General features: G+C 35.0%; 1 protein-coding gene across 3 annotated transcripts in view; it reads left to right on the top strand.

The window, feature by feature from the left end:
- Positions 1-22,378, top strand: part of BBS9 (Bardet-Biedl syndrome 9) — a 461,843-nt gene that overhangs the window by 124,352 nt on the left and 315,113 nt on the right. For all 3 annotated transcript variants that reach the window (XR_006384294.1, XM_044246344.1, XM_044246345.1), the window contains 2 exons: positions 5,212-5,395; positions 6,061-6,190. Coding sequence is in view for 2 of the 3 variants with exons in the window: in XM_044246344.1 (XP_044102279.1) it covers positions 5,212-5,395; positions 6,061-6,190 (314 nt within the window). In the remaining variant the exon portion in view is untranslated. The remainder of the gene's footprint in view (positions 1-5,211; positions 5,396-6,060; positions 6,191-22,378) is intronic.

The following is a 22,378-nucleotide window of genomic DNA, read 5'->3' on the forward strand; positions in this document are numbered from 1 at the left end:
TTAAAACAATTTTAATTCTTAATTCTTCAAACTTTCTTTCTTTCTTTTTTTTTTTTTTAATGTTCCATTTCTTCTCTCCTCTGGGGACTCCATTTACACATACATTAATCTACTTGAAGTTATCCTGTAGCTCACTGATTTTATTTTCATTAAAACTTTTTTCTATTTTGTTTTGGATAACTTTTGGCATGTTTTCAAGATTACTAATCTTTTCTCTATAATGTCTAATCTGGTGTTAATTCTCATGATTTTCATCTTTATAAATCAATTTGGTTTCCTTTTTTTGTTATATCTTCTATGTCTCTACTTAACTTTTTGAAGATATAGAATACAATTATAATAATTATTTTAATGTCCTTGTTTTCTAATTCAAACACTTGCATCAGTTTTGAGTCATTTTCAGTTGATTTATCTCTTTGTGAATCATATTTTCTTATTTTTTCTACATGTCTATGGATATTTTATTAGATGCCAGATATAGTCATTTTACTTTTGGGTGCCAGACATTTTTTATATTCCTGTAACTGTTCTTGAGCTTAGGCCTGGGATGCAGTAATGGTACTTGGACAATTTGATCCTTTTGGGTTGTTAGTTAGGACCAGAGCAGCACTCATCCTGAGGCAGCTTACTCCGCATTCCTGAGACAACACCCTTCTGAGTGCTCTGCTTAGCTTCCTTTGAATCATGAGTTGTTCCCATGTGGCTGGCAGGCACAGGCAGTATTCCAGGTGGTATGAATGCTAGGTGGTGTTACTTCTAATCCTTTGGGGTGGTTCTTTCCCTGGCTTTGGGTAGTTTCCTTACATGAATGTGCTGATAAGTGCTCAGATGAATATTTGAGAGGATTCTTTATAGCTGTCAAAGTTCTGTCCCTGTGCTACTCTCCTGCTTTTGGCATGCTGTCTTATGAAGTCAGCTGCTTTGGTTTCACTGAACTCCCAGTGTTCATTTCCTCAATTCAGGGAATTTGCTGGACCTTGCTTGGTTCCTCCTCCTGGTGCCATGGCCTGAAAACTGTCTCACGGATAGAGCAGTCATACCACTCACCTCATTTGTTTTGTTTTCAAGGGATTGCTGTCCTTTGTTGTCTGATATTCAGTGCCTTGCAAACTGGTGTTTCATATGTTTTGTCCATGTTGTATTGTTTCAGGTGGGATGGTAGTCTTTTTCCTATTACTCTGTCTTGGCTGGAAGTGGGAGAGTTTTTAAATAATTATTCTCAGTAAACTTCTGTGTTTTTTTGAGACTCATTAATTTAGAATGTGATATATTTCCCTAAGGGGAAGTTACAGAGAATGGCACTAAGTACCTAGTGAATTGAAAGTGTTTATTGGCTGGATCTCAGCCTGTAGCCTCAGAAACTTCGTTTGCCTATCCATTCTGAATGAAGTGTATCTGCCCAAGTTATAGATGGTGATTTTTTTTCTTTCTTTCTTTCTTTTCTTTTTTTGGGAGAGGGAGAGAAGGGGGTTAGGGGCAGTAGGAGTGGGGAGAAAGAGGATCTTAAGCAGGCTCCAGTCCCAGCATGGAGCCTGATGTGGGGCTTGATCTCATTACTCTGGGATCATGACCTGAGCCGAAATCAAGAGTCGGAAACTTAACCAACTGAGCCACCAGGTACGCTAACAGGGATATTTAATGCTAGAATGCTGGCCTATTAAGATGTAAGGAGAAATGTGACTCATGGGATGACATTTATGGTTTGTGTACAGTGGAATGTTTTCATGTAGGTAAGCTACACTTGAACTTAATGGTAACTGAATAGTTTCTTAGTGTTGAATCCTGATTCAGATAAGATAATCTGGTCATCCACCTATGTTGTCTTCCTCCTTCAGGTTGTTTTTATACACATACCGATATTATTTGTTCTTCGGTCCGGCCGCATTTGGATTTCATACCTTTTTCAGATATTTTAATACCTGAAATAGATAAATATCGAAGTCATATCTTGATGGCCAGAAATTTGTATCTTTTTTTAAAATTTATTTTTTATTTATTTTCAGCATAACAGTATTCATTATTTTTGCACCACACCCAGTGCTCCATGCAATCCGTGCCCTCTATAATACCCACCACCTAGTACCCCGACCTCCCACCCCCCGCCCCTTCAAAACCCTCAGATCGTTTTTCAGAGTCCATAGTCTCTCATGGTTCATCTCCCCAGAAATTTGTATCTTTAATGTGAGTTTTCATCCCTCTTCTTTGATCCATTATTTGTTGTTTATAGCCTAACTTTGATGGCAGTCTTACTCCCTCTTTGTCCAGATGCTTTTGTGTAGCCATCTCACTGTGACTGCCATATACAGTATATGTCAGCCAGTGTTATTCCTCTTTTCTGCTTTTTTAAAAAATATTAATTGACTGGGGACTGAATTCTAAAAAGCATATTCATTACATTCTTTCCTTCATTATTTTAAGAAACATTTCTTAAACACTGGCTGTGTTCCAGAGATATGGAATTACCCTGGAGTAACTCTTGAGGTATAGAGGATCCTATCTGTATTACTGGGACAGCTTAATGACTGCTCTGTATATGCATATCGATATATTTTAAAATTGTCTTTATATTAAAACGTTATAGTTACAACTGCATTGGTTAGGTTTTACTGATTATTGAATTTGATTTATGAAGTAAACACAATATGGAAATTTTTCTTAGGGAAATTTTTCAGTGAAGCAGATAACCTCTTTACTTGTATATACATATTTTTTGAGCAAGTCATGGTCCTTCCTTTTCTGTCATAGGATCTTTGTATAGGTGGCTCACTTTGCATAGGGCATTCTCTTACCCAATTCTCTGTCTGCCTTTTTCCCCGCTCCAGGTTAAGGTATAATTGATAAATACAAATTTATAAATTTATTGTAAACTATATCTTTTGGAATATATATATATACATCATATATATATGTATATATATATATAGTGAAATGATTACCACAGTTAAGCTAATTAACACATCTATCACCTCTCATAGTTACCTTTTTTATGTTAACATTTAAGACTTATCTTAATGAATTTCAAGTATATGTACGATACAGTACAGTATTATAACTGTAGTCACCAGACTGTACATTAAGTGTCCAGAATTTATTCATTTTATGTAACTGAAATTTTCTACCCATTGGCCAGGATCTTCTCATTTCCCTCTTCCCCCAGACCCTGGCAACCACCATTCCACTCTCTGCTTATATAAGTTTACCTTTTTTAGATTCCACATAAAAGTGAGATCATGCAGTGTTTTTCTGTGCCTGGCTTATTTCACTTAGCGTAATGCCCTCCACGTTCATTCATGTTGTCACAAATGGCAGGATTTCCTTCTTTTTAAAGGCCAAATAATATTCCATTAAATCATACACATTATATAGTGTATATTTTATGTATAATATCTCAATGTTCTTTATACATTTATCTATCAGTGGACATTTTGGTTGATTCTGTATCTTGGCTATTCATATAATGCTGCAGCGACCATGGGAATGTAGATATCTTTTCAATATCCTGTTTTCATTTCCTTTTAATATATGCACTGAAGTATGATTGCTGGATCATATGGTCATTCTATTTTTAATTTTTTGAGAACCCTCCCTGCCATTTTCCATAGTAGCTATACCAATTTGCATTCCTACCAACAGTGCACAAGGATTCTCTTTTTTCTACATCCTTGCCAATACTTGTTATCTCTTTTCTTTTTAATAATAACCATTCTAAGAGGTGTGAGGTGATATCTCATTGTGGTTTTGATTTGTATTTCCTTGATGATTTAGTGATGTTGAGCATTTTTCGTATACCTGTTGGCCATTTGTATATCTTTGGAGAAGCAACTGCTCAGTTTTTTTTGCTTATTTTTAAATCAGGCTATTTTCTTGCTGTTGAGTTGTCTAGTTCCTTATGTATTTTTAAATATTAACCCCTTATGGGATAGGTGGTTTGCAAGTATTTTCTCCCATTCCACAGATTATTTCTTTATTCTGTTGTTTCCTTTGCTGTGCAGGGACTTCTTAGTTTGATGCAAGCCCTTTTGTCTATTTTTACTGTTTGTTGTTGCCAGTGCTTTTGAGGTTATATTCGAAAAATCATTGCCCAAACGAAAGACAAAATTCTTTTCCTTATTTGTTTTTCTAGTAGTTTTGCACAATCAGGTCTTATATGTCTTCAGCTCATTTTGAGTTGATTTTTGGATATGGCATGAGATAGGGGTCCAATTTCACTCCTCTGTATGTGGATATCGAGTTTTCCCATCACCATTTATTAAAGAGACTGTCTTTATTTTACGTTCTTGATACCTTTGTTGAAGGTCAGTTGACTGTGGATGCATTTATTTCTCAGCTCTTTTCTGTTCCTTTGGTCTAGGGTTTTTGTTTGTTTGTTTTTGTTTTTAAATGCCACCAGTGTGCTTACTAAGTATAGCTTTGTGTTGTATTTTAAAATCATGTGATTTGATGCTTCCAGCTTTGTTCTTTTTTTTTTTTTTCCAATTTATTTATTTTCAGAAAAACAGTATTCATTATTTTTTCACCACACCCAGTGCTCCATGCAAGCTGTGCCCTCTATAATACCCACCACCTGGTACCCCAACCTCCCACCCCCCCCCCCCGCCACTTCAAACCCCTCAGATTGTTTTTCAGAGTCCATAGTCTCTCATGGTTCATCTCCCCTTCCAATTTACCCAAAAGCACATATTGCTCAAGATTTCTTTGGCTATTTGGAGTCTTGTGGTTCTGTATCTTAGGATTTTTGGTATATTTCTGTGAAAAATGCCATTGGAATTTTGATAGAGATTTGAAACTGTAGATCACTTTGGGTAGTATGGTCATTTTAATACTAGTAATCATTCTAAGTGATGTACATAGCATATCTTTCCATTTATTAGTGTTTTCCAGTTTATCGATGTTTTATAATTTTATTGTAAAGTCTTATACCTCCTTGTTTAAGTTTATATGAGTATTTTATTTTTTTCCTGCTCTATTCCATAAATGCATGAGTAATTTTGAAGCATTGAAGAGCTTATATCATCTGGTAAAAGATGGACAAAACCTACTAGAGTGTAAAATATCAGAAATCTGGTCATCACACACAAAAAAGAAGTGAATGAAGACTAGCCAATTTTATGTTTGCTTTGTTGTAAAATAGTTTCTTAATTGTATTGATGTGAAAGTGGCTGAAATTATTTGTTTTTAGTAACTAAATTGATTTTAAGTTTTCCTTTGTAGGTGGATTGGACTCTAAACATTGGAGAGCAAGCACTTGATATATGTATTGTCTCTTTTAATCAGTCGGCATCTTCTGTTTTTGTTCTTGGTGAAAGAAACTTTTTTTGCCTTAAGGATAATGGACAGATTCGATTCATGAAGAAACTTGATTGTAGCCCAAGTTGTTTTCTCCCATATTGCTCAGGTGTGTAGAAGGAATTTTCTTTTATCTTTTCCATATGTCAAGGCTACGTTAGATACATCAGGAAAAGCCATATATTCACACACATATATTTTAAACATCTAGGAAAATAGTTTTTTACAGAACATGTAATGGAAATTTTAACTTTTAAAGTTCGAATACAAGTTTGATATAAAGCACACATTTGGTTTTGTCAGTCATTTTACTTTGCACAGAATGTCTTGGAGAATTGGCCTCAGGTATACATTTATGCTTTCCAAAATAGGGCAGTTCAAGATGTTTGCAGAAGAACACCAGACTCTTTTATAAGCAGAAAGGAGCATAGTAATGCCTATTGGAATGACTTATCTGTAGCCAATGCCCAGTAAAAACCATTAGCTAACTGTGTTAAACATTAATGAAATTTATGCTTTGTTGATGAAATGCAAAAATGTTGGCTACTATCTATTTATAGTTCCCAAGTCTGTAAAATTAAAATTTTTAGTTTTTGATATTTGTGTTTGAAGTTGAAAAATACTATTTTATTACTTAAAATAAAATAAATACCTTATTACTTTATGCTTTTACATCAAGACGTTAGAATTAGTTTGTATCATAAATTCCTTAAAAGTGATATACTATTGCAAATAACTTTTCTTATTATCCTCTTTTCTATATTGAACGTACAGTTTCTGAAGGAACAATAAATACTTTGATTGGAAACCATAATAACATGTTGCATATTTATCAGGATGTGACACTGAAGTGGGCCACTCAGCTTCCCCACATTCCTGTAGCAGTAAGAGTGGGCTGTGTACAGTAAGTGATTTAACTTTTTTTTACATTCTTAGTCTAGAAATTCTGTAGAAGTTTTATGAAACAAAAACAAGTGACTTTACTAGGAATAACAAGTGACACTGTAGTGTGAATGTCAACAATGGAAATAATTTAAAATAAAACTTTTATTGGAAAAGGATATAAAAAGGCCTTACGTAGGCTCCATCAATCATTTTTATTTTATTTTAATTCCCAGATAATTAAAATACGGTGTTATATTAGTTTCAAGTGTACAGTATAATGATTCAATAGTTCTGTAAATCACTCAGTGCTCATCATGACAAGTATACTCCTTAATCCCCTCAATCATTTTTATTTAGTATTTCTAGTGAAATGTCCTTTGTAAATCAAAGATTTAAAGAAAATGGCTTACCTGGTAGATTATTTTCTTTAAAATAGGAAAGGATTTCTTCAAGCATTTGATGGGTTCCACTTAGAGATCGCTTATTGTTAGACTTGAGACTATTACACATCAAAACTTGTTTCCAAAAAAAAAAAAAAAAAAAGTAAAGGGTGCCTGGGTGGCTCAGTGGGTTAGGCCGCTGCCTTTGGCTCGGGTCATGATCTCAGGGTTCTGGGATTGAGTCCCGCATCCGGCTCTCTGCTCGGCAGGGAGCCTGCTTCCCTTCCTCTCTCTCTGCCTGCCTCACTGCCTGCTTGTGATCTCTCTCTGTCAAGTAAATAAATAAAATCTTAAAAAAAAAAAAAAAAACTTGTTTCAGACCTTATTATGTCCGGTGGTGCAGAATTGCTAATGATTATGTATTTAATTTGTTCAGATTTTAAAAAGGGTCAATTTTCCTTTAAAACAAAGATTAAATCCATACCTTAATTATCCAAAACAAGAGAAATGAGACATAACTGTAATTTTTCTAGGTTGTCAGTATAGATGGCAAGATCCTGACAAACCTTTAGAATCTCAGATTATGTTTAGGAATTGAAGATCCCAGTAAATATGTAGAAGCTCAACTTTCTTTCTTTCTTTTTAAAAGAATTTAGTTTTAAATAATCACTACACTCAAAGTGGGGCTTGAACTCAGAACCCTGAAACCAGTTGTCAGCACACTCCACTGACTGAGTGGCCAGATCTCCTTAGAAACACAACTTATAAAGATTTATAGATTCCCTAGATCTAGTCAGTTTTGCTTATTTATAAAATTTTATTGAAATTTATTTATTTAGGGTTTTATTTACTTGACACAGAGTTAGAGAGTACAAGTAGGCAGAGCAAGCAGGTGGGGGAGAGGGAGAAGCAGGCTGTCCGCTGAGCAGGGAGCCCAATGTGGGGCTCTGTCCCAGGACCCTGGAATCATGACCTGAACTAAAGGCAGCCACTTAACCAACTGAGCCACCCAGGCACCCTGATTTTATTGAAATTTAAAAACCATGTGTAGAATTCTTCAGTGGTAACTATAGTATCTGATCAGTATGACTAATTCCCCCAAGTTAAGAGATTAGATGTATATATTGTTGAAGCTCAATGAAGGGTATTCATATTTGCATTAATGGTTAATCTGAAGCCTGAATATTATAAAAATGGAAACACCATTTTGAAAACATTGAATATTTTAAAAAGAAGTTGCTTTCTCATGTTTTTCGAGAAAACGTCATCATGTAATTGCTATGCACTTAACACAAATTGTAGTTATTCTGTATCTGAAGAAAAATACAAAATTTGAGATTGACTTTTACAACAGCCACCAGATAGTCTTTTAAATTCAACCAAACAATTAGATTCACCAGACATTTTAAATCAGATTTACTTAGAAGGGTTTACAACAGAGAAAACATCTCGCCAGGAGGGCAATGTCAAGTATTTCTCTTCTGGGAGAGTAATTCTTGCAGCAGTCCATATATCCATCCAAGAGTTGTTCTCTTTGGCCTCCCAAGTGACAGCTCAGGTGCAAGAAGACAGATCCACACTGGTGGGTATGCGGCCCATCTTGGCTTATAGTTCACATGACCCTCAAGTTTAAATACTAAAAAAGTCATTGTAGTTTTTGTGTGTATGTGGGGCAGAGGAGAGTAATGGATAGAAAGATCTTACTGAGGCCACTTAATTGAAATAGTTATTTAACCATATATTACTTATATGGGACATACCTATTTCAGGAGTCACTGTACTCAGGGAAGCTCAAAGACGTAGTTTCTGAGCAGATATTTATGGTTAATGTATGGTTTCAGTTCAGATGCATCTTATGAGTTAAGGGTCCAGAAATAACTGAAATTGTTAGGAGTAAAAAACCAAATTTTCATGCAGGGTGCATCAAGATACTTATATTCAGAAGTAGTCTGTTACCTCTAAACTTAGGCATTTGTAAGTGAAACTTCCTATTTCTTCTCATAGTTTTATCATCATCATAATTATAAACAGTCAAATGTAAATATTGCCGTTAATGATTTACACAATTAATATATAGCAGTAGTTTTAATTATTCATTGGAAAAATTTTCTTATTTTTATGTACTTTAGTATGTAAAAGTATAGAGTTTGAATAAAAGAATTTCATTGTAGTTTGTATTAGAATTTTAAAAGTGATTATTATTGACTTCCTATAGTGTATTTATGTTTAGAAGTTATTTGAAATTAGAAGCAGTGAAATAATTTTGCTTCTGCTTTTTTTTTTTTAAAGATTTTATTTATTTATTTGACAGAGATTACAAGTAGGCAAGAGAGACAGGCAGGGAGAGAGAGGAGGAAGCAGGCTCTCCGTGGAGCAGAGAGCTCAATGTGGGGCTCCATCCCAGGACACTGGGATCATGACCTGAGCCGAAAGCAGAGGCTTTAACCCACTGAGCCACCCAGGCGCCCCTTGCTTCTGCTTTTTATTACCTTTAGAGTTAAACTTTTTTGCTTGAACTTCCTTGGATGAATGTGTTTATTTGCAGAGGAAATTGCTGCTATTTGAATATGTTTCTATTCAATGAATAAGAAATACTGGATTTGGATCAAGTTGATGCAATTATACTTAATAACAGCATTTTGCTCAGAAACTAAGATGCTTTATTTCCTCCCACTCCCATTTATTTGGCAATACAAGTCCTCTACCTTGTTTATTATAAACCAATTCTAAATCTGTCTGTGTTCCTTTCTTTTTTTTCAGGGTAAACGGCATTTTTGATTACAGAGATTATTTTTTTTAGTTTAATTATTTTAATTTTTTTGTGTTAAACTATGGGAATGTGAAATAAGTGTATAGTTTGTAGTTTATAGAATAAGAAGAGCATGGATGTGATAATGTTCTTTAAATTCTCAGCTACTATTGTTTTCTTCTAATTGCATGAAGTAGCTGTGCAAGCCTGGCCAGTGTCTTAAACTGTTGTGGTCAGTTTCCCAAATGGCAAACAAAGATAATCATTTATCGGTAATGTTATTCTCTCTAGAGATATGAAATATACCTCAAAGTGGAAGTCTGAATGGATGTTCAGCGTGATAAAAGCCTTTCCAAACTTCAGCTGGCAACCACAGCCTTTATGCTTTAAAATCTTATTGCAGTTTTTTTTTTTAGGATAAACAATTGGTCTGGTACTTAATTGTTTTTCTTCCTAGGCTCTATTTACTATAGTAATTTACTGTAACTGTCAGTATTTAACAGTTTCAATTTTTAACCTTAATTGATGTAGTGTTCTTGACCAGAATGTTTTCCCCATTCTTCTCTGGATTTTCCAATTTCTTTTATCTTCCAGTCCTAACTCTAGTCACGTAAATAAGCCTTCCCTCTCTCCTCTGGTTTCCCTTTCTCTGAATTTTTGTATTTCTCTTATGTTGGTGATTGCTGTTTGATTTTCCTAACTCCTCAACTCAATCATATGTTCCTTTAATGTTAGGGACCTTTCTACTTTTGCATGTTATACTGAATAATCAGCCAGAAAGCTGAATATATTGTATATGCTTAGTAAATATGCAAATATCATTGTGATCTGTGCATGTCAGGGGGGAGGAATGGCTGAAAAGATCTTCGAAGAGCTTTCAGTTGAAATACCTTTTTAAAAATATGAAACAATTGAGAGTCATAGATGGAAGGCTATTATTTCTTTGAAGATAAATTTATTAGGACAGTTTTCAAATTTCAGACTGACTTATTTTTAAGTTTAACTTTTGCTGTTAATTTTTCTTTCGTGTGTGTGTGTGTGTGTGTGTGTGTGTGTAGAAAGGGAACGTGGACCTCAATATATACTTTTTCCTATGTTGTGTGTGTAAGGATTTCCTTTATGGCTTAATGGTACATATAAAATTTGTAAATATTTCTGGAATTAATGTAGAGCACAAGTTACGATTTTAGAACTTCTGCATTCTTTTTGGTATTTTCCTCTATTAATCTGTTGTAGTTCAGGAGTGGAATGTTAATCTCTCATTATTTTTTTTCTTTTTGTCATTTTTTTGTTGACTAGCTTAGCATTTTGGTTTATATAGTCTAGTTCTATATATTCAGCTTATGTGTATGATATTTTACATTTTTGGTGGTTTTAAAAGATTTATCAATACAAAATTTCCCTTTTTGTGTTCTCACTTAATATTTCCTTGTTTGCTTTTTTTTGGTTTTGTTTTATTTGCTTTGAATACAGTTCGCTGTTATCTGTGCTTTCTTTCTTTTTTTTTTTTAAAGATTTTATTTATTTATTTGACAGACAGAGATCACAAGTGGGCAGAGAGGCAGGCAGAGAGAGAGGGGGAAGCAGGCTCGCTGCTGAGCAGAGAACCCAAAACGGGGCTCGATCCCAGGACCCTGAGACCATGACCTGAGCTGAAGGCAGAGGCTTTAACCCACTGAGCCACCCAGGCGCCCCTGTCTGTGATTTCTTTAATCTGTAATTTTATTTTGGATGCATCTCTTGTAAAAAGAAAATTTGATTGGATTTTTAAACCCATTTTGAAGATCATTTCCCTTTAATTGACCCATTTACAATTGTTATAATCTATATATTTGTATTGAAAGTACTCTGTACTTTCAGTATTTCCTTTGCTTTTCAACTCTGTGAGTTGGGTATTCTCTGTCCTTGGATCTCCCATGTATTGGATGGTACATACACATATATATCTCTTTTTTAATTTTGATTAGTGTTTACTTTTTCATTTTGCTATAATCTGAAAATGAAAGGAATCTTTCCCCTTGTGATAGACAAAGGGTTTAATACACTGTTTCTTTCTCCTTTCCTGTTTTCCTACTCCCTGTACCACCTCCGCACACAGGCATGTACCCATGTACACAGGAGCTTGTTCTCACACATATCACCCCCTATACCCACACAGACTTTGTTAACATTTGCTCTTTGCTATGGTAACATAAGGTATTGTTGCATAAGGTATTAACTATAAATTATTATTGTTAAACTCTACTAGTCCTTTTCTTGAGAATGTTTTAAAATTTGTATTCACTTTTTATCTGGACCTATACTAATTTTTGTTATTTTTCCTCATCTATTAAATGTTGTGACTCTTTTTATAACACAAATTATAATTTTTTAACTTAGTGATTTCACTTAATCTCTTAATAGGTCAATTTAATGCTCTTGTATAGGGTGTTAATATTTTATGATAAAAATGTATTGTCACATTTTCCCCTTAGACTTTATTGATGTTGCTTCTTTATTTTTTTAAAAATAACTTTTGTGGAGGGGCGCCTGGGTGGCTCAGTGGGTTAAAGCCTCTGCCTTCTGCTCAGGTCATGATCCCAGCGTCCTGAAATCGAGTCCCACATTGGGCTCCTTTCTCAGCGGGAGCCTGCATCTCCGTCTGCCTTTGCCTGCCACTCTGTCTGCCTGTGCTCACTCTGACATATAAATAAATAAAATCTTAAAAAAAAATAAAGATTTTATTTATTTATTTGAGAGAGAGCGAGAGCAAGAGCAGGAGCAGGGAGAAGGACAGAGGGAGAAGCAGATTCCCTGCTGAGCAGGTTGCCCATCCTGGGGCTTGATCCCAGGTCGCTGGGACTGTGACCTGAGCTGAAGGCATGCCTCTGACCAACTGAGCCACCGGTGCCCCTTGCTTGAGCTTTTAATTTTATTTATTTATTTATTTATTTATTCTCCAATTTATTTATTTTCAGAAAAACAGTATTCATTATTTTTTCACCACACCCAGCGCTCCACGCAAGCCGTGCCCTCCATAATACCCACCACTTGGCACCCCAACCTCCCACCACCCCCCGCCACCTCAAACCCCTCAGATCGCTTTTCAGAGTCCATAGTCTCTCATGGTTCACCTAAAAAAATCATGTTGATAATTCATTGATACAGTGCCAACTATTTGATTCTCCTTTTGTTTCCTTAGGAAACTCTTGGTATGGATATTTTCAGCCTTTTGCTTAAGTTCCTGTTTCCTTCATGTTTTTCTTCCTTTACCTCTTTTACTTTATTTGTAATTTCTACACATAGGTCCCCTGTCAATTACTCTGCAGTTATTAATCATTTTAAAAATGGTGATAGTAATTTGTTGAAGAATCGTGTGGGAAATGAAGGGAGAGACTAAGGAGCTCAGACCACCTGAGTCTTTACCTTCTCACTGTGTTTATTTTTTCCTTTGCCCTGGGAACCTATTTCCCTTAGTTTTCAAGGTTTAAAAGGTTGGTTTGTATAACAGGAGTCCTCCTTGACCCCCACTCACAGGCTCTTGGTGCTAAGAATTAGTGGCTGCTGCTTGTTTTCTTATTTTCATTGGTTAGGAAGCTAATTGATGGAAAAATACATCTTTTATTTCCACTGTGGTTTTCTGATGTTGCATGTCCTGCATCCCACCTGTGCATTTAGATCATTTTATGCTAGCCTGGACCTGACACTCTATTCTGCTTGAAGTCTGAGGAGCATGTGCCAGCTCCTGACACCCTATTTTATTGTGGGCCACAATTTTTTTTTTAAAGATTTTATTTATTTATTTGACAGACAGAGATTACAAGTAGGCAGAGAAGTAGGCAGAGAGAGAGGAAGGGAAGCAGGCCCCCTGCTGAGCAGAGAGCCCGATGTGGGACTCGATCTCAGGACCCTGAGATCATGACCTGAGCCGAAGGCAGTGGCTTAACCCACTGAGCCACCCAGGCGCCCCTGTGGGCCACAATTTAATATGTTTGGCAGAACATAGGTATCTCCAAAGTTTGTTAATTGTGATTGTAGTTATTTCCTTGTTCAACTTTCCTTTTTTGGGGGGTGGGTGGGTGGTTGTTATTTTCATGTTTTCTGCTGTTTTTAGTGAATTTTTAGTGAATTTTGAGTTCTGCTGTGCCATTTTTGATTAGAAGTCATTTCTTTATCAGTTAATGTTTATCGTTGGAGAGATGTCTACCGTTGGAGAGAATTATGGCCAACTTGATTTTTGTTATGAGTAACTAGTTTTTTATGTCTGATTGCTTATAGAATGTTTTTCATTTTTTCTGTAAATGTCACGTTTGCCGCCATATATTTATCTAATACTGTCTTTCTTAATTTAGTTGGGAATATAGTGCATGTAATCTGTTTAAACCATTTGTTTGGCAGCTAAAGAAAGCTTCCTTATGTTTCATCTTTGATTATTCTTTCAGATCTGGTTGATGTTCTTCAGGGAAGCTAGTATCTTTTGTGTGGCTGTTTATTTTCTGTTTCTTATATATGCCATCTTCTTTCTCATAATTTTCACTCTGTGCTGTTTTTTTTCCTTTTTCTTTTTGTGGGAGGAGAGTGTCTGAGTTTTGTGTTCTTAATCATTGGTTTAAGCTTTTATGGCATTGGTTTTGCTCTTCTTAGTCTGTACTATTGGAGATTTTTTTTAGTCTATTGAGGCAAATATTTCTCCTCATGCCTCCCACCTCTTGCACCTTTGGTATGAATGAGTACCCAGTGTAGTAGTGGCAGGCTATAATTCCCATAATGCACTTGTACCAAGCATGCCTTATTCTGAAACATGTTTATAGTGTCTCTGAGTACATATAATGTGCTACTACTGATATCTGTCCCTTACATAACCAGTTTTCTATAGAATTTGTTACCCCTGTATGGATGTAGGTGTAGATAGTATAGAGAAGACAAGGGCAGTGGTATAGTTGGGAAAGGTTCAGGTGAGTAGGGTTAAATTATATCACTTCCATCATAGGTCAGAATTGAGTAGTAAAAGATATCTGCATAGTTTTATTGTTTCTGTAGAACCTGGGTTTCTGAATCAGATTGAGTCAGGGGTTGGGAATAGAGAAAAAGAGTGAAACATATTCCTGTCTTTGTTCAGGAGGTCTCTATGAAGTGAAGCTGGGGTGTGGCATGAGCTGAAAGTATTTTTTTGGCTTAATCTACCTGATAACTAGTCTAAATTTCCTTTAGATTCAGGATTTACAACTTGTGGGGTTGTTTTCCTCTCTCTTCTTCACTCTCTCCCCTTTCTGATGATTTTTGTGTCTGTGTCTTTGTCTCTTTTCAGTTCCAGCATTGTGATTTTAGTTAGGTATTAGATTGCATTGAAGGCTGTTGCAATAGTGAATATTTCAGGAGAATCTTAGGATCATTTTTTAAAAATAATTTATTTGACAGAAATCACAAGTAGGCAAAGAGGCAGGCAAAGAAAGAGAGAGGGAAGCAGGCTCCCCGCTGAGCAGAGCGCCCAATGCGGGGCTTGATCCCAGGACCCTGGGATGGTGACCTGAGCTGAAGGCAGAGGCTTAACCCACTGAGCCACCCTTAGGATCATATTTTTATGTTTTATGTTTTATGTTTATATGCCCCTTAGGATCATATTTTTAAGTTGCAGAGAAAATTATGTTCGGTAATTGGGTTGGAATAGTACTGAATTTAGGGACTCTTTTGGAGAAATTGGCCTTTTTCCAGTTCTAAGTACCTTTTAATTTCCAGAAATAATTCTGGTCAAGTGAGAGATTGAGTAGTGTAGTGTTTTTTTTGTTGTTGTTTGTTTGTTTGTTTGTTTTTTGTTTTTTGAAAAAATTTTAAAATTAAAATGTCAGCCTTTTTAGAAAGATACAATCCTTGAATGGTAGCTGAGCTCTTGATTTTATACAGAAAATATTACTGTCTTTAGTAATTAGATACCCCACTATCCTCCTTCCCAGTTAATACTTGGTCTTACTTCATGCAGTGCTTGTTATAGCTGAATTCTAGTTCACTGAAAGAATTTGTGTGCTTTCATGAAATTTGACATAGTGGGTTTTGACATTAATATGATTATTTTCTTAACTTTCCCATCTCCCTATTGTAATGTAGTATTTATATTCTTTTGGTGGTTTTTAGACACTGTGTTTTTGGTTGTAACTGATGCTTTTGGCATTGTAATTAAATTAAGTTTATTTAGCTCATTTTACTGTATTTAAACTATTGAATTTCAGTGTTTTCACCATTATCTTTTCCTGAGAAGTCCATCTTCTTCCCATATTTTTTGTTTGTCTTTTGTTTTTTTCTGTTTTGTTCTACATTTCCATTCTATTTGGAAAGTAAAAAACATTTTCTTTTCTGTACTAGTAGTGATAAATAAGTTTTAAAGAAACCCATTGTAACTTAAGTGGCATACGGTTAAAATTGGGTTTTTAACTTCAAATGTTAAATAGGGTGAGAGAGCCCCTACCATAAAATGGGGGCTTCAGTTGGGGCCTGGTGAGCCTGCTAATGCAGCATAATAGTTTATAACTTAACATAAGGAGTTGTGGGGAAGAAAAGAACAAAATTGATTATATTTGCTATTTTTTTCTTCCCCTTATTGTTAATACCTTAGTAACCATGAATTGGATAACTTGTTTATGTCACTTGTATTGAAGCATTTTTGGAGTAAAATGAATTGCATTATTTTTGATGGTCATCATTACTTGCATGCATGTATTTCCTTTGTGTGAGGTCAAGATCTTTAATGAGGTGATCTCTAGATTTCATATTGATTGAACAAGAACTGTGCTTGTAATATCCTTATCACCATGGGGCTACTACCCCATAGCTGACATACTGCCTGTGATTTGGTACTACTTTTATGAACTGCAGTATTGCTACTTTAAGAATTTTATTCACAGGGAAAGGATTGGCAGTCATCTTATCAATAAATTAAAAAGCTGTTTCTTTGTTGTTATTTGTCCATTGGGTTATTACCCTCAGAAAAACTCTCCTATAAAAATTAGTAATCCTTTCCTTGGTCTCATGTTTCATTATCATTTTATTTTTTATGTAATAATGTAGAACACAGCATTCTCCATTCTGATGAAAAGTTTAACAGTAATTACAGTTCCAGATTATTTGACTTTGTTTCATTCCATAGTAAATCTGTTTAATTTTATTGCCAGAGGTTTTAGAAACACGGTATAGCCAAGGATAAGACGTTACACTCAGAATGCTAGTTGGTTTTGTATTTTTCTGTTTTATAGATTTAATATTTTAATGGTAGAATTCTTCTCATTACTATGTATTTCCACTAAAAAATTTCTCTAGGCATACTGCCATTGAGTCTGTGAACTTCTCTTAAAAATGAAGTTCTCAATCTCAAAGAAAATAATCTCTATGGGAAAGTGCCTTTGTGTTTTGGATCTGATTCTCTATCCCATAATGGATAATGGGAGTTAATTTGATAGTGGATATGGGGGTGGGGGAGTCCGTTGTTTACTCGAGTTGTAACCAGCAGGAAAATATTTTGCTTTTCACTAGTTAGAGTGGGTTTTACTCTTTAATAAGCACTCTTCTTGACTCTTTGGTTCTGGGAGATCATTTGTATCAGGTTGGTGACTTGGTTTTATCTCTCTGGGAAACCCATGCAATTTTATGTAATCTCTCCTTACTTCAAGAATTCTGGTTTCAAAGATAGAGTGAGGGTTTTTTGGTTTGTCTCTGTGTGTATGTGTGTGTGTGTTTAAAATCTCTGTTTTCTGATGGGAAGAGGTTATGGTTTTCTAAATTGCTTATCGGGGAATAAAAACAAGAAACAAAATGATTTTTTTCCTTAACATTAGGTTTGTATGCTGTTGCTAAGAACTTTGGAACTTTGGATGGACTTAGTTCCTTTAGCCTATGAACCAGTGTACGGCCGATATTTTGAAACTCACTTTGGCATACAAATCTGGGTTTTTGCCAAATAGAAAAATATGTTTGTAAATGTATAAATCTCACTGTGTAGGCTAAAGCTGGATGACTTAAAATCAGAATCAGTTGTTATCTAAAGGAAAATGTAAGAAACAGCAATATTTATTGCCTGCTGTGCGCTGGCATCTTTACATCGTTAGGATCTTAAATCTAAAAAGAACTGTTAGCTAATTCAAAACTTTTGACGTGTTTAATGTATCAGTTTTAATAGTTTAGACACTTTTACTAACTCCCTGCATCTTCAAAAAACAGATTTAGGAGAATGTCACTATTTTTTTTCATTTCAAGAGAACAGATTATTAACTAAAATTGCTAAAAACAAGTTTAAAAATATAATATAGTCAAACAGTCATGTCATCATTGAAGTCTCTTTTGTAACTTTAACTTGAAACTTTTAAGTAAATCAAATCTTACTTGGTAAAATAGGGTTTTAATTTTCAATTGTCTGACCTCTGTGATCCATAGGATTTGCCACTGAACAGATAGGAGGGTTTGCATATATTCTAAAATGGACATCTGTATTCAGTGGTTTTCTTACCTGCAGACAGAGAATATCTACTGCCTTTTGTTCATTGCACTGCATTTTACTCTTTATAATAAGTATAAAATAAAAAGTTACTACCTGCCCTATTGATGTACTTAAAGCAGATATCCATATACTTTGAGTGTATAATATTTAAACTATATAGGAAAACTGTACTAATTCCAAGTTAAAGTGTTTTTTTTTGTTTTAATTAAGTAAAAGGTGACAAAATACCTTTATTGAAAGTTAATTAGTGTAGAGCCTATATTCTAATTAGAATCTATGTTCAAATCTTGAGAAGACTTGGTTAGATAAAAACTTTGCTTAGTGTAGAAAGAAAGATTTATTATCCTTTTTTCCCTTGTAGTTCATCAAAAAAATCTTTAAAAACAATTTTCAAATGACTTTAAAGTGAGAGTATTTTAATATTTGAAGGTAGTTAACATGTATTATATATTATGAAGATGTTTTAGAGCATGGACTGATTATCTAATTAGTAATGTATTTTTTTCACTGTAACACTGTTCTAAGAATACAAAAAAAATAGCCAATATGTATTGCATGTACTGTGCACGAGGTACCATTCAAAGTGCTTTGCACATATTTATTTAATTCTTCTAAGAATAGTTACTACAATTATTACCATCCCCATTTTATAGATGATGAAACTGAAGCATAGGAAGATCAGATAACATGCCCAAAAGCATAATCAAACACGTGAACTACTCATTATAGTGTAAGTGGGTAAGTGTTATTAATATAGAAAAGCAGAAAATGATAGGCCCTTCGAAGTGTTTAGTCCACCATACAGCTAGAAGTAGATATCCCAACACTTTTTGTTTTTACTAAAAAACTCCAATACCTTTCCTTTTCCTAAAACAATTGCTTCCATTTCAGATTAGTGCTACCCAGTATACAGTCTAATGAAAAGTGTATTATTTGAAGTTGTAATGGTGAACACCTGAAAAGCCAGAAAGTGAAAGCCTAAAACAAGTGATTACTTTTGGAGGTGTGGGAGAATCTGGATGTGTTCTCTCAGGTATTCCAAAAATAAGCTCCAGTCTCTAGAAAAATAATAATACTGCCAAAACTCATTTATTTAAATCTTAAATAGTTTAGGTGTATAAGTAATAAAAATTTTTTGGTATAAATGAAAAATGAAAGATAAGTTAGTAAATATTTTAATTAAGAATAGTGTTATAGAAAGTTATTCCTTTTTTAAAAAGGGGATTATGGTTTATAAATTAGAAATTACTAGTATTTCAGTAGTCAAATATAATAAAAATAATACCTTTTGCTTTTGGATCCTGCGTTTTAGAATGCTATTTTTAGAACGTGTTTATCTTTCATATATATTTATTTCCAACACCCAATTTTTCTCTCCAAATTTTTCTCACCAAATTTGGTATTGGAAATAATATATTAAATATGTAGGTACAGAAAAACTGAAAGCTTTTCCACTAAGGTCAGGAACACGGCAGGGATGTCCATTATCACCACTGCTATTCAACATAGTACTAGAAGTCCTAGCCTCAGCAATCAGACAACAAAAGGAAATTAAAGGCATCCAAATCGGCAAAGAAGAAGTCAAATTATCACTCTTCGCAGATGATATGATACTCTATGTGGAAAACCCAAAAGACTCCACTCCAAAACTGCTAGAACTTGTACAGGAATTCAGTAAAGTGTCAGGATATAAGATCAATGCACAGAAATCAGTTGCATTTCTCTACACCAACAACAAGACAGAAGAAAGAGAAATTAAGGAGTCAATCCCATTTACAATTGCACCCCAAACCATAAGATACCTAGGAATAAACCTAACCGAAGAGGCTAAGAATCTATACTCAGAAACTATAAAGTACTCATGAAAGAAATTGAGGAAGACACAAAGAAATGGAAAAATGTTCCATGCTCCTGGATTGGAAGAATAAATATTGTAAAAATGTCTATGCTACCTAAAGCAATCTACACATTTAATGCAATTCCTATCAAAGTACCATCCATCTTTTTCAAAGAAATGGAACAAATAATTTTAAAATTTATATGGAACCGGAAAAGACCTCGAATAGCCAAAGTTGGTGGCATCACAATTCCGGACTTCAAGCTCTACTACAAAGCTGTCATCATCAAGACAGCATGGTACTGGCACAAAAACAGACACATAGACCAATGGAACAGAATAGAGAGCTCAGAAATAGACCCTCAACTCTATGGTCAACTAATCTTCGACAAAGCAGGAAAGAATGTCCAATGGAAAAAAAACAGCCTCTTCAATAAATGGTGTTGGGAAAATTGGACAGCCACATGCAGAAAAATGAAATTGGACCATTTCCTTACACCACACACAAAAATAGATTCAAAATGGATTAAGGACCTCAATGTGAGAAAGGAATTCATCAAAATCCTTAAGGAGAACACAGGCAGCAACCTCTTCGACCTCAGCCGCAGCAACATCTTCCTAGGAACATCGCCAAAGGCAAGGGAAGCAAAGGCAAAAATGAACTATTGGGATTTCATCAAGATCAAAAGCTTTTGCACAGCAAAGGAAACAGTCAACAAAATCAAAAGACAACTGACAGAATGGGAGAAGATATTTGCCAACGACATATCAGATAAAGGACTAGTGTCCAAAATCTATAAAGAACTTAACAAGCTCAACACCCAAGGAACAAATAATCCAATCAAGAAATGGGCAGAGGATACGAACAGACATTTCTGCAAAGAAGACATCCAGATGGCCAACAGACACATGGAAAAGTGCTCCATATCACTCGGCATCAGGGAAATACAAATCAAAACCACAATGAGATATCACCTCACACCAGTCAGAATGGCTAAAATCAACAAGTCAGGAATGACAGATGCTGGCGAGGATGCGGAGAAAGGGGAACCCTCCTACACTGTTGGTGGGAATGCAAGCTGGTGCAACCACTCTGGAAAACAGCATGGAGGTTCCTCAAAATGTTGAAAATAGAACTGCCCTATGACCCAGCAATTGCACTACTGGGAATTTACCCTAAAGATACAAATGTAGTGATCCAAAGGGGCACGTGCACCCGAATGTTTATAGCAGCAATGTCCACAATAGCCAAACTATGGAAAGAACCTAGATGTCCATCAACAGATGAATGGATCAAGAAGATGTGGTATATATACACAATGGAATACTATGCAGCCATCAAAAGAAACGAAATCTTGCCATTTGCGACAACATGGATGGAACTAGAGCGTATCATGCTTAGCGAAATAAGTCAAGTGGAGAAAGACAACTATCATATGATCTCCCTGATATGAGGGAGTGGTGATGTAACATGGGGGCTTAAGTGGGTAGGAGAAGAATCCATGAAACAAGATGGGATAGGGAGGGAGACAAACCATAAGTGACTCTTAATCTCACAAAACAAACTGTGGGTTGCTGGGGGGAGGGGGGTTGGGAGAAGGGGGTAGGGTTATGGACATTGGGGAGGGTATGTGCTTTTGGGTAAATTGGAAGTGGAGGTGAACCATGAGAGACTATGGACTCTGAAAAACAATCTGAGGGGTTTGAAGTGGTGGAGGGTGGGAGGTTGGGGTACCAGGTGGTGGGTATTATAGAGGGCACAGCTTGCATGGAGCACTGGGTGTGGTGAAAAAATAATGAATACTGTTTTTCTGAAAATAAATAAATTGGAAAAAAAAACCAGAAAGAAAAAAAAATAATGAATACTGTTTTTCTGAAAATAAATAAGTTGGAAAAAAAAATAAGTAGGTACAGTTCATGTTAAGTAAACATTTAAACATTTTTCTTAGAAGGAAAATCCTGATTTGGACCATATAATGATTTATGTTTAGCAGTAAATTTTGAATAACTTTGAACACTTAAGTGTATAAAAATTCTCTATTCTCTTTTAAAAGCTTTATTAATGATGGAGCAAGCAAATATGATATCTGTAGTTTGAAAAAAAAATTCTCCACTTTCCAGACTGTGCCCATACAGTGTGTATGTAACATGGGGCTCATGTATGAATGAATAAGTAGCAGAAACAATTTTTATGGGGGCAATATCCAGACTACTTAAAGGTAGTGGAAATACATGAAAAAATTAAAACACAATCACATTGAGAGTAATGGAGGAATGGAGTGAAAAAGGTTATCTTACCGGCTTTTAGATTCTGCAAGCTTCCAGATGGTGGGAAATGCTTTTTCCTTCCCTCCAGCCCATCTGTTGTTCTTTAGCATAACTGACATCACCACAACTACTGCAACCATTAAGCATCACCATATAAAGAGGGCAAAATTTAGAACTTATTACAAAGTTTTATGGAAGAAGATTATAAGAATCAAAGTTATAGTTTGTTGAAAGATTTGCTCTTTTATTTTTTTATTGTTTAGTGTGTGTGGCATAGTGGTATGATAGAAGTAATGCCCAGGAATGACATATTCTAAGATTAGAACAGATTTCCCTTCCTTGAGATGGTGTAGAAAATTTTTCATGACTTAGAATTAAACATAGGGATTTCTATATGTATCATGAGAATGAATTACTTACTGAGTAGGAGATATAGTATATGTGATTTGCTAAACCTATGCATCTGTTTTATTACTTTTTTTCTGCCCAGACTATTGTATTTTTGCCAGAAA

This window comes from Neovison vison, chromosome 4 (assembly GCF_020171115.1).
Source record: "Neovison vison isolate M4711 chromosome 4, ASM_NN_V1, whole genome shotgun sequence".
In the NCBI taxonomy this organism is placed as follows: Eukaryota; Metazoa; Chordata; class Mammalia; order Carnivora; family Mustelidae; genus Neogale; species Neogale vison.